Here is a 17,021-nt window from a genome sequence, read left to right on the forward strand (position 1 = left end):
TATTAAAACAATCCTCAACAGCTGTTTACCCAATTTAAATTAAACCATTTAAATTACATGAATAAAAAAAATATTTGGATCCATTTTTTCATAAGCGCTCATCATATATGATATATGAACATACGTACATACAAACATACAACACAAAACACAAGTGTGCATACATAATATAATACATACAACACATAACAAAATAGTAAAGGCCTTATAACTTTTTACAGGTGAAATCTTCATTGCAATGTTTAAAAACTCTATAGTCAAAAAATAGAACTGATCAGCAAAACATTAACCTAGGTCTGTATGAGCTCAAAAAACAAAATAGAACTTCATGATGTGGGAAAAGGTAATAATAAAATAGATATTGAAAAAAGCATCCTGCTTCTGTCGCAGATGTAAGAATAGCCAAACTGGAGTTTTGGATATCAGTTGTTATGGATTTGAGCCAAATCATCTTCTTTTTGGTCTGTAGAAATTGCTTTAGTTAATCTTTCTGGAATCCAAATTGGCTGCTGTTCTCCCTGTGGAAACACACAAACAGACCCCCGACTCCAGACAATCACTGGGTCAGGACCTTAGTTAATCTCTCTGGAATCCAAATCGGCTGCTGTTCTCCCTGTGGAAACACACAGACCCCCGACCCAGACAATTACTGGGTCAGGACCTTTCCATTGTCCTGTTAGAATATCCTTCCAAAGTAACTTGGGCTTATGTAAATTTTTTGGACACATATGCCTTTTCACAGTACTAAGCCCTGATGAATCCAAATTTTAAAAGTTTAAAGAGTGTTATTTTAAGTTTATCTTTGGGGAATATATACCCCTTTCCAATTCCCTCTTTTTGCTTTAATAAGTACATTTTAATAGTTTGATGAGCTCTTTCAACTATGCCTTGTCCCTGTGGATTGTATGGGATTCCTGTTATATGAGTAATGCTAAATGATGAGCAAAATTGTTTAAAAGAGGTAGAAGTATAACCAGGGGCATTATCTGTTTTTAACTGTATTGGAACGCCCACAGTGGCAAAATTTTGTAAGCAATGAGCTATAATATCTTTAGTTTTTTCTCCAGCATAAAGGGAGTCCATCAAAAATCTGGAAGAAGTATCAACTGTAACATTCAAATATTTTAATTTTCCAAATTCTGGCAAATGTGTGACGTCCATCTGCCAAATATGGTTAGGTATCAGTTCTCTAGGATTGACTCCAAGATTAACTTGTGGTAAAAAGGTTACACAATTTTGACATTGTTTTATTATTTGTCTACTTGTTCCTTAGTTATTTTAAAATGCTTTTGTAAAGTATTAGCATTGACATGGAACTTTTTATGAAAATTTGTAGCTTCTTTTAGTGTAGAGAAAATATGTATGTCATGTGTAGTTTTATCTGCTAAATCATTGCCCAAACTAAGGGCTCCAGGCAATCCTGTATGTGCCCTGATATGTCCTATAAAGAATGGATCTTTTCTGTCCCAGATTAGACTTTGTATAGTGTAAAGCAAAGAGAAAACAGTAGAGGAAGGGGAAATCCTACCAGCATCTTCAAGGGATACTATAGCATTAACTATATACTGACTATCAGAAGATAAATTAAATACAGAATCTTTAAACATCACAAAAGCTCGTAATACTGCATTAAGCTCTACCTTTTGAGCTGATTGTTTAGGTACTAAAAATGATCAGGTGTAACTATTGCTGCTGTACCATATTTGACCCATCAGTGAATATATTTAGAGCATTCATGATAGGTGTTTTTCTTGTTATTTTTGGAAAAATTACAGGATGCAATGACCAAAAAGACAATAAAGGATTAGATGATAAGTGGTTATCAAATGAAACATTAGATTTTCACATGATTATTGCCTAAGTATTTAACTCATTAGCTAACTCATTAATTTGATCCATAGTATATGGAGTAATAATTTTATTGGGAGAAATTCCAAACACTCCCTTTGATGCTTTTATTCCTTTGAGTAGTAATTGTCCTACAGCCTCAGGATACCTAGTAAGAATAGTATTAGGAGAATAAGATAAATGTATCCACAATAATGGACCTTCTTGCCAAAATACTCCTGAAGGAATATTTTTGTTGGTAGCAAAATAAATAATAAAGGCAAACTTATATCAATTCTATCCAAATGTATATTTTCCATATATGTTTCAATGATTTTAATGCCTTTCTTGCTTCAGGCGTTAACATTCGGGGTGAATTTGGATCTGATGGACCTTTTAGGATTTCAAATAAAGGTCCCAACTCTCCTGTTGGTATACCTAGATAAGGCCTTATCCAATTTATGTCTCCTAATAACTTTTGAAAGTCGTTAAGTAATTTGAGTTGATCTACTCGTATTTGAATTTTTGGTGGATGGACCATGATTGAGGATAATAGAACTTCTAAATAATTAATTGGAAAATTTAATTGTAATTTATCTATTGCTATCTCTATATTATAATTTTTTAATAAGTTTGTAAGTGTGGCATAACATTCTAGCAATGTGTTTTTATCTTTGTGTGCTAATAATACATCATCCATATAGTGAAATATTTGTAGTTCAGGATTTTGATTTCTAAGTGGCTGGATTGCTTTATTAACATATATTTGACACATAGTTGGACTGTTAGCCATCCCTTGAGGGAGTACTTTCCATTCATTTCTCTGATCGGGACCTTCATGATTCAGTGCAGGGATAGTAAATGCAAAACGTGGAATATCCTCAGGATGAATTGGCATTAAAAAAAACAATCTTTAATATTTATAGCTAAAACAAACCAGGTTTTTGGCAAAGCAGACAATTGAGGAATCCCCGATTGAGCAGGTCCCATAATAACCATCTCATTATTAATGGCTCTTAAATCTTGCAATAATCTCCATTTACCAGATTTCTTTTTGATGACAAAAATGGGAGTATTATGGGGAGATACAGAAGGTTGTATATGTCCTTCTGCTAATTGTTGTTTGACCAGGTCATGAGCTGCTAGTATCTTTTCTTTAGTCAGGGGCCACTGAGGAACCCATACTGGTCTCTCTGATTTCAAAGTAATTTTTATTGTCTCAGTGGCCCTTTCTGAAAATCCAACCCATGTCTGTCCATTCCTTGATCTCTTTGTATTGGTGCTGCTATACCTTGTTCTTGTTTTTCTAATCTTTTTCCTTTCCTAAAACCTTGTCTAGCCATAATAGTAGGTGCATTTTGATTAATGTTATTTGTTAATGTCAAACCTAATTGATCTAGGACATCTCATCCCCATAAATTTATGGGAAGATGATCCAATACATAGGGCTGTATAGTTCCTTCACATCCTTCAGGATCCTTCCAATCTAATACCATTGCACTTCTATGGGGATTAGTTGCCACTCCTAGGCCTCGAAGCGTTTGAGTGGCTTGTTGTAATGGCCAGTGTTTTGGCCATTCTTGACGAGAGATGATGCTAAGGTCTGCACCTGTGTCCAGTAGCCCACTAAATTCATATCCTTGAATATTTAGTTTTAGCATGGGGTGAGAATCTAAATTTAAAGAAAGCATAGCCCAATCTACACCTGTGGAGCCTAATCCCTTGGAACCTCTTTCTACAGTACGACTGGAAAATTTATCATGTAGGCTGGGTATTATTAATAACTGTGCTATTCTATCTCCTGGTGAAATTACTGATATACCCTTTGGAGAACTGGCTATAATTTTTATTTCACTTTCATAATTGGGATCAATTACCCCAGGACTTATCATAAGTCCTTTTAGAGTAGAAGAACTGTGTCCCAATAATAAGCCTGCTGTTCCTTTGGGAAGAGGTCCTTTTATCCCTGTGGGAATGATTTGGACTCCCATCTCTGGAGTTAGTACTGTTATGGCGGAGGCGCAGATGTCCAATCCTGCGCTTCCTCTAGTTTGTCTAATGAGGGATTTAATGGACAATGTGTCCTGGGCACTACCCTGATGGGGTTTCTGGGTTTCTCCAGTGCTCCATATATTTGTGGTATTGGGCCCCGAAGCACTGGACCCCCGTGTCCATTTTTTGGCAATGGAGCCCCATGCCTTTCTCCCCAATATCATGGATAGACACCTGGTTCTTGTTCATTTTTTGATAATGGAGTACCCTCTATGGTGGTTTCAGAAGGGCATTCATTAGCCCAATGTCTCCCTCTATGGCATCGTGGGCAAATACCCAGTATTCTACTCCTTTGATACCTAGTTTTGTTAAACCCTCCTCCTATGGGGCAATTTCTTTTAAAATGTCCTGCTTGTTCACAATCGTAGCATGTTTTTGGCCTGGCATCTAAAGCCTGTTGTACTGCAGCTGCCAAGACTTGCCCTTGTTCATTAATGTCTCTACATAATTTAATATATGTGTTTAAATCTTCATGTTTCCATGGTCTAATGACTTCTCTGCACCAACGATTAGCTTGCTCATAAGCTAGTTGTTTTATTAATGGCATTGCTTGTTCTGTATTCCCCAAAACTCTGGTAGCTATTTGAATAAGCCTATCTACAAATTCAGTGTAAGGTTCATTAGCTCCTTGTATTACCTTAGATAATTGACCTTGTAAACCTCCATGTCCTTGTAAAGTCTTCCATGCCCTAACCGCATCTATAGCAATTTGTATGTATACGCCAGGATCATATGCAATTTGTTGCTGCTGATACTCATAAGGTCCCTTTCCTAACAACATATCTAGATTTCTCTGAGGATAACCAGCTGCTGCATTTCGCCTAGCCAACTCCTTGCAAAATTCCTCATTGGCAACCTTCCATAACTGGTATTGTCCTCCATTTAGCACAGCTTTACACATATTAGCCCAATCTGCTGGCGTCATGTTCAAGTTGGTAATGGATTCGACCAAGCTTACAGTGAAGGGTGCTTGAGGACCATAGGTTGTTACAGCCTCTTTTAGCTGCTTCACTTTTTTGAAATTTAAAGCATGGTGAATTTGCTGCCCTCCTGCCTGCTCAAATACAGGGCATGTTAATATTTGAGATCCTGTCTCAGGATACCAACTATCAACTGAGGGGGTTGGGGGGCCCTAGCATATGGCACTGTTGGTTGGACACTTACGCCCTCTGGTGATAGAAAGGTGTTAGTAGCAGTCTCCTGTTGTAACTTTTCCCCTGATGGCTTTTTCTGCTCTAAACTTTCTTCCTCTGTCTGACTAGCTCGAGAGACCTTCTCTTTTACTTGAATCTTTTCCTCTGTCTGACTAACTTGAGAGACCTTCTCTTTTACTTGAATCAATATGTCTTCTCCTTCCTCTACCATTGTCTGAACTGAAGGCTTTGGACTAAGCAAACCAGATACGAATGTCCACAATGGCAATGTGCTAACTGGCAGAGTCCCTGGGCTTTTCTTTTCTATTCTTTTTAAATCTTCACCATGATGGTTCCATTGTGATATATTTAACAATTCCTCCTTAAAAAACCATGGGCTACATTTTTGTATTGTATCAACATATGCCCTGACTGCTCTTGATTTTACTGGGATGCTTCCTTCCTCTAACAATTTACTTAACAATCTTTCGGTTTGTTTTTTACTAATTTCTGATCCCATATTTGTACTATAATACAACCCAACAAGATAACACCAAACAAAACTGAGACAGAATGAAACAAAAATGGAACAACACAAAATCATTATATCAGCCTTTCTATCCTCCTGAAATGTCCATCCGTCCTTTCTCCCTATCTGTTCCTCAGACGCAAATAGTTTTTCCTCAGATGTGAGCGGTAGTTTTTCTTCCATCTCACTCATCTCCAGGGACAGGCAACTTAAAACAAAAATGAAACAAAACAAAAGAAGAATCTTAAAATGGCTACCCATCCTCTCGCCCTCCCCTCAGGGGCAAGCAGTTTACCTTATCACTTACCCTCAGTTGTTCCCCGTACCGGCCACCAAATGCCAAAGTCTGGCTGGGCACAATACAGGAGCCACTTGTCAAAAGAAATGAACTTTAGTTTTAGAACACACACGCCAAACAAAACAGCTCCTCAGGAAAAACCTTCAGAGCCCAACTGCCACCACCGGCTTCCCACAAGCCTCTCAACCTCCCCCACTCCTCCTGCTCTTGAGGCCGATTGGCTGGGTCGCATGGGTGGAGCCAAAAAAAGTCCCCCAGCGAGCAGCTCCGTGGTCTGAAAGGGCAGGGAAACAACCCAATGAGCATCACCGCAGAGGAGCCAATCAGTTGGCAGCTAGAAGTTTGCTGGGGCCCCTTAGGCTGTGGCTCTCAACAATATACAAACGGACTAATGATGCCATGTGAATCTGCTATCAGATCAAAATGATTGTTGATGGCTTTTTAGGAAATCACACAAAACATTACATGGATAAAGAATCATAGGCCACTCCCTTCCTGTGGCCTAGTGGTAGGGTGCTTGCCTCACATGTGCGAGGCCCTGGGTTTGATAATCAGCAACATATAATAAAAAAGTAAAATTAAGGTATTGTGTCCTTCTACAATTAAAATACACACACACACACACGCACACACTCATGCACACACACACACACACACATATATGACTCATTTGGAAAAAAATGAAATTAGACCACATGAAAGCATACTGAACATTTTGACTGAATTAATATGCATTCACTGTCTTCGTGTAATAAACTATAAACACATCACCACATGCTGTACGCTGCGTGTTTACATACAATAAGAAAAGTACTATCACTGCACCCACTCTACAGATGAGATAAGGAAGACTCAATGAGTGTAAATTGCTGACCTGAGTCACAGATCTGGTTATGATTCACTCCCAGGTGTTCTGGCACCAAGGATCCTGGGCAACACCACTTTAAACACATACTCCCAGAGACATGTCCCAGACCCTACTGCTGGGTAACAATGCACCCTAACACTTAGTGGAGTGCTAAGCAAATGTCCAGTAACTCAGAAAGGCCAGCTGGGCAGTTCCGGCGTGAGGTGTCCACATGGTTGTAGTCATGTATCAACTGGTGCTGCAACCATCTGAGAACTGAAGGAGGACTGGACATCCATGGTGGACCTCTCACCTGTCAGCAGGTGATGCACGTCTTGGCAAGGAGCTTAGCTTGGGATGTCACCTGGAGCACCTCCTGAGGTCTCTCAGGCATGGAAATCTTGGGATTCAGCTCCTCACAAGGAGCCAGGATTCCCCCAGGGCGAGGGTCCAAGAGAACTCAGGAGAGAACATTCCTGACCCAAGCCTCAAGGTCACCCACCTTCCTTCCTGAGCAATTTTTGTTGATGTAATCACAAGCCTTGGCAGAGGTAAGAGGCAGGGACACAGAACCCACTCCTCATGCCAGCAGTGCCAAAGAAGCTCAGGGCCATGTTTTAAAATCTCCATAATATATTACCACACTAACGAAAACTGTCTAAAACTTATTGAGTCTATACTCTAAGCAAGACACTGTACTCAACCTATTTCTGGGGATTATCTTATATAAAATACATACTTAGAATATACATTGTATGCATGTAGTGCATACAAGAGGTGGGCTTCCTCCCCGGGACCACTGGTCACAGTCAACTCCAACTCAGTGGTGAGAAGGATGTGCCTGAATGGCTAGATAGAAAATGAAGCACCATGGAAGGGGGCGCTTTGCCTTGCTGGCTGGGCTCCCCCTTTCTACTCCAAAACTCCTGGGGTACAAGCCTCACTATCTTTGTGGGTCTCTGTTTATCATTTTAGCTTCAGTGGTTATAGCAGTGGCAGCAAGAAAGATTTCTAATGAGTTCCCAGAAGGAATTTGGGAGCCCTATACCAGTGACTGGGATTGTAAGGGCTTCACCTTTTCCCCAGTGCAGAAAGGGGTGAAGCATGTATCTTTTATTTCACCAGGATCTTTGTTTTTGGTGTGAAAATATCTGTGTTCTATGCAACAGTAGTGACATCAAGGTGATATTAATGAAAACTTCCTCTTGGAATCAGAAGCAAGTCCAGTGCATGCCAGTTCCTTTGTGTTTTCAATGCTAAATCCCTGAAGAAAGCTGAGCCCAAGGAATGTTCTACAATCAAGTGCAAGGATATTGCAGGGAGTTTCCATCTGCGAACCCTACTGAGCACCGATCCCAGAGGCCTCCACTCTGTTTTACATTGCTCTGCTCTGGATTCTGACTGGTACATCCCCAGTCAGTTACATGCACACCAATGTACTTTCAGCCCTTGTTTCATGTAGGTGCCTAAACCTTGCATGGATAGGAAGAGACAGGAATCACTGTTTATTCAGTCTCTTGGGAATCTTTCAGGGACAGGACAGTCCCAGCCGCCCACAGTTCTACATACATGGAGAAGGCCACCCCCAATCCTGGGCACGGCCCAGACTCTCCTCACCATCTAACTTCTTTCAAAGGCAGTAGCCAGACTTCCAGAAGGATAGTCTAGGTCCCTACTCTCTCTTCTCCATATCCCAGCAGTAGCTGCAGCTGGATACCTGCAATCCCACCCCATCACGTCTCTTCAGTCCTTGGAGACCAGATATCCCAAAAAGTGGCAGCACGGGCCCCAGTGCGCACACGTGGGCCTCAGCTCCCCATCTGTGGCAGACCCTTCCTGCATGGACCCCCAAGACAGCAACTACTCAGGAGGAATACATGTCACTTTTTATTGGCAAGGCAGGAGAGGTCCTTATGTGTTTGAAAAACAATTAGAAGGAATGAACACGGGAAGAGCCATTCGGTTTCAACACTTGTCCACAGAAGCCACTTCTACTGTTCTGTTGATGCTGACCCAATAAGGGCTGGGGATATCAGAGATCTGGGGCATTAAAGGAGAGTCGGGTGAGGAAGGGGTGGACAATGCAGCTCTGCCTGGCGCATACCCTTACTCATTGTGGCAACTGTATTCTGTCACGGAGATTTGGCGCAGCCAGGGCACACTGTAGACCTGGAAGGAGCAGAAGGTCCTCTGCAAAAGGGAAGAGAAAGGACAAACAGTGTGAGTTTCAATTAACAGGGAAAATGTCCAATCTGAGATGCCAGACATGGGGTACAGAATGACAGAGGTGGGACTCTCAGCCTCCAACCACGATTTGCTGGGTCCAAATCTCACATTCCACCAAAACTCAGCAGTATCTATCACCACCCTCCCATTGCTCTAAGTCCACCAGGATGCATGTGAATCTCTCCCCAGTTCATGAGATTCCACATCCTTCCACCCCTAGCACAGCCCCAGTCCACTAAGAAGCAGATTGGGTAAGGCTGTGGGAGCCCCAGGGTGGCAGGGCAGGAAGACTGCTCACTGTCCCAGCTCCCTCCACCTCCAGCACCTAGGCCAGCACAAACAGGGGCACAGAGGGAAGAAGTGGAGGCATGGGAAACAACACTGAAATAGGCAGAGTGGGGGGGAGGTACACACGGTGAGGGCAGCTCACCCCAGGGCCATAGAGAGGCTGGCACTGAGAAAGCAGGGACAGAACCAGAGGGTTTCATGTGCTTTCAGTCCCCTAATCTGTCCAGCATGGCTCTGGGCAGGTGGACAAAGTTGGCATTGACAGAGATTTTTCTCCCTCCCCAGCAACCATCCTGTAGCTATGTCCTCCAGGCCAGCAGGCAGCACACCCAAACACAAAAGGGTGTCCTCCTGGGACCCTAATTAGAAGGGAAAACCCACTGTGTAATTCAAGTTGATCATGTGTACCCACATGGCCCCTCCTGCAGCACCCCACATGTGTACAGGTCTGCATCTGCATGAACTCACACACACCCCACATTCACAAATACCTACTCACGAACCACCATGCTTCCCCCACTCATCTACACACAAAGTCAACACATGCACCCACGCATGTACACACATGCATCTCTTGACACTCTCACACATGAGCATACAAATAAGCTCACATGCAAGTTTCCACGATCAGCCCTGGGCCCATAGCAATAACATACCTGCTGATCTTGTGAATCATCAAAGGGACATTCCGATAGGTCAGACTGAGTCTTAGTGCAGGTGGTTTGACCCATCTCCAAATCCAAGTAGTAGTTCATCCCAGCGACAACCTACAATGAAAAGAGCAGGATCAATTGGCAACACTCCAGGTCCCTTTCACATGTATGCTGTTACTTTGTGTCACCGAGTTAATATGTTGACCTAGTGCGTTAGTCAGCTTTTCATCACTGTGACCAAAACACCTGATATGAACTACTTATAGAGAAGAAAAGGTTATCTTGACTCCTGGTTCCAGAAGTTTCAGTCCATGGTCACCTGGCTGCGTCCAGCTGGGGTCTTCTTAACCCCTGGGGGCACTCAGATGCCCCCAGCTACTCGCCATGATGGGCTGTCTCAGTGTGGGGGAGGCTGGCCCCTGGAGTCTACTCCCAGGGAACGCTCACAGTGTGTGCCATGCGCAGGGAATGCAGGCTACTCGGGACATGGTGCCTACTCAGAGGACTCTGAATGGGGTCCATCCTGAGGAAAAATCTGAGACACCCAGAATGAGCAGTCTGTACACTCACGTGTTGCCTAACTTCACGGACATCCTCTGAGAAATGTGTCCTTCCAGGATTTCATGGTGCAAATGTCATATTCTACATAACAAACTACTATGCCTACAATGTCACTAGCCGATGCATTCTTAAGGAACGACAGTGTATATGTGGTCATTCTTGTGGGCACATTACTGCACACCACAGCTGAGACAGGACAGTGACTGCAGCATACGGAGGCATCCATCAGTGGACATCAGCAAATTTAAGTCTGTGAATTAGCTAACTGAATATGACAGTGTTGATTCCAGATTTTCAAAATTGAACCTTTGATAAGTTAAGAGAATGTTATGTTTGCGAGCAAAGTGCACTGAAGAGTTGAATCTAAAAAGGTCCAGGAAAATAAATGCATACAAATACATGGAAGACGAGGACAAAAGAGGAAACATGGCCTACTATGAGGATCTAGAGATGTAATAATGCCAAAATAAAGGGGGAAAACACTCCAAAGATCTTGTTGAAGGCATCCCGGGGGCATATGTTTTGTCCATCTCCTGTAGTCATTCAGTTAACAGTTCACACTAATTCCAGGCCCTCTCCAGGCTGGTGGTAGGGTTCTATAACCAGGGCAGACCCTGACCCTCATCCTGACTTGTAGCCCTGGTGCCCCTTGCCTCTTGGTGCCTGGAAACAGAAATAAAACCCCTGGCACCCACCTAGAGCTCCAGGCAGAAGGGTTTCCAGGCCCTGTCTGAGGACAATCCCCATGACAGGCACACAAAGGGCTGCAGGGAGACAGAAAATTACCTAGGACAGGGCTTGGGTGAGCAGCAGTTTGCATAACTAACCTGGCAGATCAGAACAGCCCCCGGCCATAGCTGCTGAGCACCCCAGAGCTTCTGACTCTGGATGCCCAAGTGGGAAGCAGCAGCTAAAAGGGACAGGGTGGGCCTGGGGAAGTGTGACATGCCCTGTGAGGGGCAAGTCCTTCTGACCCAGGCCCAGGGATCAGCACACACCTGCTGGCGGGCACGCACCACCCTCCGCACACGGCTATAATACAGGTCATTGTTCTCCTGGTTGTAAACGCCCACAGAGTAGTCTATAGCCTGACGAACTTCCTCCTCATGGATGTCAGCATCCTCCAGGCCACCCAGTGTTTCCTGAGAGGTACTACTCAGCTTGGAACTCTCACTTGCAGCACAGGAAGCCACCAAGGCTGACAGCAGGAGCAGTGGGAGGTGCAGAGTTGTCACCATGGTTGACTCTGACCTGGAGCTATACCTGCAACCAAGCAGAGGGGAAGTGATCCATCCTGCAGCCAAGGTGCTTTTATCCCTCTCTGGCTGCCAGGCCCTCCCCAACCCTGGCTCCTCCTTTTCTGGCTACCTCTACTTCCCACTTCTTGGATCCTATTTGTCCAACCTCTACACTTCCGTCCTTCCTCCAGTGAACTTTCTCCTGCTCACCAACACGGATGTTACACCCTTATGTAATACCCTGATCTGTCTCCTTAATTAAAGGTTCCGGATTATAATAAGTTTTCCTAACAAATCAAAACCACAAACTTTAACCATTGTTCAATATGGATTGGCAGCAATCTATTCAGAGGCCATAAAGAGACTAAAAATACTTGATCTTACGCTCTTAGTCACTTTATGACTTGACATGTTCATCCTTCAAAGGCTTGCTAACATTTCCTGGCATCTCCAAATCCTGTATTGTCAATGTGTGCTGTTGTTGGTTTGCTCCTTAGCTTGCAGCTTCAAGCTTATGTGTTAAGAATTATGATAAATTACTATCCTCTGTCATTCAACTAGAAGTTGACCAAACTAAAGAGGAGCTGATTCTATGCACAAAGTACATCAGCACCAGTGTGTGAAGCTCAAGCCTTCTTCTTACCTCTACTCAGACTTCACTTCTTTGTTCTGGTTTATGTTTCCATTTAAAGTTTAAGCATGCAAATGAGAAGACGTTTTATACTGAGATCCACAGCTGAATTTAAAAATCCAGCTCTTCCCCATATTACTAGATCCCATCATTCAGACACTAAATTGGAGTGAAAGGGGAGGGTATTTATTATAGGAAGTGATGAATGAAAAAGAAACATGAAAGAACAAGAATCCACTGTTTAAAATACTAGACACAGACATCATCTGTCCAACATCACAACGGACAATGACAATGTAAAAGGGATTTGGCGTCTTCAGGTAACAATGTATTTTTTGGTGTCTACACTAAAATTCTACCACCCAAGAACAAAAGAGTGTACACAGTCAGAAAGAATCTGCTTGACTTTAAAATTCAGTTTTTCTTTGGTAGAAAAGCATTATGGCGAGGCGGGGGGTGGGTATTGAATCCAGGTGGGTATGAGCTACATACCCAGATTTTTTCATATTTGATTTTGAAACAGAGTCTCACTAAGTTGCTGATGCTGGCTTTGAACTACAGATCCTCCAGCTTCAGCTTCCCAAGACACTAGGATTAGAGCCGTGGGCCACCAGGACTGGATAAATTTCAGCTCTTTAAGTAAGTTGATAAAAAAAAAAGACCTGTTTGAGCCAGAACACCTTTCTCAGCATTTAGGACATTTATTTGTTGAAACTATGCACCCAGCACCGAACTAAGTCCTTAATTAGCATTGTTACACTAGGCGATGTACAATTTTACACTGCTGTATGCAGTGACATCCAATAAAGTATGACTAGAGACAGTGTCATACCAAGCCCTAGGACCCTAGCTTCTAGAAGGCAGGACTCACCACAGAAGTTTGTTCTTGTTTTCCTGTGATGAAGGAGATAAACAAAACACAAACAGACAAAAAACTACAGTTACTTCTGGATTTACTGCAAAATCTCTTGAGTATCTTTCATAGAGCTGATTGTACACACTTTTTCAATATATATTTTTCTGACTTGATATCTATACAATCAGTTTCCTCCTTATTCTACTATTCAAACTTGAGACAGGATCCTTTCAAGTCAGTGATTCTCACAACTCATTAGACCTGGGCAGTCCTTTAATATAAAGACAGTATCCGTTGTACTCTCCTGACATGAAGTTAACACTTAACATATTCTCCTTCATCTGTCCTTTTTGAAAAATATTATGCACTAAGTCTAATATAAGAGCCACATTATGATACAGGCATTACTCATTTTATTATGTTTTGCCTATTGTACTTTTGTAAGTATTGCATTTTCAAAAATTAAAGACTTTTCGAAACCATGCATTGCATAATAAATTAGCATAAGTTTTTCAAAAGCATGTGCTCCCTTCATTTCTATGTGTCCCATTTTGATAATTCTTGCAAGATTCTGAAACTTTCCCATTATTAATATAGCTCATGCTGGATGTGGTGGCACACACATGTTACAAGAGCAACTCTGAGGACTGATGCAAGAGGGTTGCAAACTTGAGGCCAGCCACAGCAATGTAGTGAGAACCCTAAACAATAAAGAGAGACCCTGTATCAAAATAAAAACTGAAAAAGGTTCGTGGATGGTGCTCACTGGTTTAAGCCCCCATGGGATTAATCACCAGTACCAAAATTTTTTAAAATGTATAAAAGTATAAAATATAGCTCCCATGGTGATTTGTTATCAGTGATGTTCTATGTTACTATCATAATGGTTTGGAAGCACAGTGAAATCATCCATATGAGATTGTGAACTTAATCAATAAAGGTTGCCTGTATTCTACTGCTCCAAGGTCAACCACTCCCCCAACTCTCTTCCTTTTCTTAGGCCTTGTTATTGCCTGACACTTAACAATATTGAACTGAGGCCTATTAATAGCCTTATAATAGCCTCTATGTGTTCAAGTGATGGGAAGATTAATTTGGTCCCTACCTTTAAATCAAAAGCAAGAAATTATTGACCTTTGTAAGAAAGGCATGTGGAAGGCCAAGATCAGCCAGAAGCTGGGACTCCTGTCAAAGAGTTAGACAGGTAGTGAATACAAAAGAAAAATCCTTCAAGGAAATTAAAAGTTCTGCCCAATGAACACACGAAGGATAAAAAAGCAAAACACTGTAATTGCTGATATGGAGAAAGTTCTAGTGGTCTGGATGAAAGATCAAACCAGCCACCACATTCCCTTCACCAAAGTCTAATCCAGACCAAGACTTTAACTCTCTACAATGCTATAAAAGCCAAGAGAGATGAGGAAGCAGCAGAAGAAAAAATGTAAAGCTAGCAGAGGTGGATTCGTGAGGCTTAAGAAAAGGACCCCTCTAGAACATTCAAGTACAAGATGAAGCAGCAGGTGCCCATGGAGAAGGCACAGCAAGGTACTAAGAAGGTTTGGCGAGGACCATTGATGATGGCGGCTACAGTAAAGAACAGATTTCCAGTACAGACTAACAGCCTTATGTTGGAAGGAAAAGCCATCTATGACAGAGTAAGACATCTTTTCATGGCTGTAACAATATAGCTGAAAAAAATCTAAACAAGGAAAGGTTTATTTTGGTTCATGGTTTCAGAGGTTTTAGTCCATGGTTGGCCGGCTCCTTTGGTTTTAGTCATATAACAAGGTAAAAAAATAAGGGTGGAGAAAAACTGTCACCTTATAACATCCAGGAAAAGAAAGAAAGAAAGATAGCAGTGTCAAGATACAGTCCTCAAATGACACCAAGGACACATTCACTTCAGCGGGTCCCACCTGTACAGTTTCCACCAACACCCAATGGTCCATTCCCCTGAGAATCCATCAATGGGTTAATCTATTGATGAGATCACAGACTCAAGATCCCATGACTTCCCCAAAGCCCTCCCTCTAGACATTGCTGCACTGGGGAACAAGCCTTCATCCAGGAGCCTTTGGGCGACATTCTAGAACCAAAACATTAACAAGGACTTCCATAGCTAGGCAGGAGAAATGAAGGCCTGATTCGAAGCCTCACAGAACAGGCTGACATACTTGTTAGGAATTATTCAAAATCAAAAGTCTTACAGAAGGAGTGAATTTGTTTTCTAGAAATCTCATGGGAACCTGGATGGGTGGGAGAAAGTTTACAAGAAACTGAATTGTTCTACCCCAGAAAAGGAGCATTTATTGAGCTGAAGGATCCAGAAGGAAAGGACATCATGCACATCCTTGGGTAATCACAAGGGAAACAAGCATCAGTGAGACATGTAAGGGCAGTGACTCAGTGGGCAGGAGGACAAGCAACAGCAGCCTTTGGGAGTGAAGCCAAGGGCATCTCAAGGACAGATGTGCCCAGAGCTGTTTGAATATGTCAGGGTCACTGCCCCAAAGAAACCTACTAAGCTAAAGGCCATTAACCCAACTGTGCTCTAATTGAAGGACTCTTTCATTTACTTTTGCTTTTTCATCTGTTAATTGCTAGATATGGAGGAGGGAGTTACATTGTATGTTTGAGTAGATAACCTGGCACCAAAAGTATGTCCACAAGAAGGTGAGGCTGTGAGTATACCTCACCTGCTGCAATGTCCAGACATGTTAGGAGAGATTAGACTTTGATAGGGAAACTACTTGGGTTATACATCAGCAGTTCTTTGAAGAAGCAGTTGTGAACTATTTTAAAATTCAATGTCCAGGCCTCTCCCAGACCAATGAAATGGATTCCTCCAGTGTAAGCAGGTGATTGCAGTGAGAGCCACACTCCCCAGGTGACTGCACCATGCAGCCAACTGGAGACCAGATAATCCTTACCTGGTTTCAAGGGAGCAGGAGAGCTTCTGTCCTCAGGATGACCCCTGAGTATTGCTGGCTTGGCCTTGTGATCCTGTGACATGATTCTGAAGTGACCCACTTGGAATCCCAAGACGAAGAGTAAAGGAGCAGATATAAGTGACCAAAAGAAAATTGCTCCTTAGTTAAGCTACCATTTTGTTCATTGCTTCTCCATTTTAAATGTGTTTGACCAATAAATTCAGTAGGGTATAGTGAGAAAGAACGAGTGGCCACATGTTTGTCTACTGATGCCTCATCTGTCCAGCATTGCCAGGTAGGGTGGACTTTTCTGTCTCTGCATCTTTTATTGAAGCCCTGGCTTCATCCAAGGCCACTCGTGCCAACAGTGATGAGCCAGCTCCTGCATGTGAAGCACCCAAGCCTCTTAGAGCCTGTGAATGACAGGGATAAATTTATGGAAAACATGAAAGATACAGAAAAGTCTGTTTTACTCCACTGAAGGACATAGTTAAAATATGCCTAAGTGAAAAACTAGAATATTAAATGTTGTCCAAATTATTCCCAAATGGAATTATAAACATTAAAATGTATTCCTAGTTCAAAACTCAACAGTTGTACTTTTTTTAAATTGATTTTATTTTTTTAAATATACAACAGCGGGATGTATTACAATTCTTATTTTACATATAGAGCACAACTTTTCATATCTTTGCATATAAAGTATGTTCATGCCAATTTATGTCTTTATACATGTACTTTTTGCATTATAATTCTTATTACATATATATGTCACAATTTTTCATATCTCTGTATATAAAGTAGGTTGACACCCAATTTGTGTCTTCATACATGTACTTTGGATAATGATCTCCATCACATTCCACCATTCTTGCTAACCCCCTACCCCCTCCCTTTCCCTCCCACCCCTCTTCCTTATCTAGAATTCATTTATTCCTCCCATGATCACCCT

The 17,021-nt window shown here is 42.1% G+C and overlaps 1 protein-coding gene across 1 annotated transcript; it reads right to left on the minus strand.

Annotated features, from left to right (window-relative positions):
- Window positions 1–8,589: 8,589 nt before the first annotated feature.
- On the minus strand, window positions 8,590–11,652 carry LOC143394285 (cystatin-C-like). Its single transcript, XM_076848893.1, has 3 exons — window positions 11,413–11,652; window positions 9,857–9,967; window positions 8,590–8,876 (listed from the first exon to the last, which is right to left on the minus strand). Exons 1-3 carry the CDS (start codon window positions 11,650–11,652, stop codon window positions 8,793–8,795), a joined length of 435 nt encoding a protein of 144 aa, XP_076705008.1. The 3' UTR covers window positions 8,590–8,792.
- Between the last annotated feature and the right edge of the window lie 5,369 nt (window positions 11,653–17,021).

This window comes from Callospermophilus lateralis, chromosome 3 (assembly GCF_048772815.1).
Source record: "Callospermophilus lateralis isolate mCalLat2 chromosome 3, mCalLat2.hap1, whole genome shotgun sequence".
Classification (NCBI taxonomy): Eukaryota; Metazoa; Chordata; class Mammalia; order Rodentia; family Sciuridae; genus Callospermophilus; species Callospermophilus lateralis.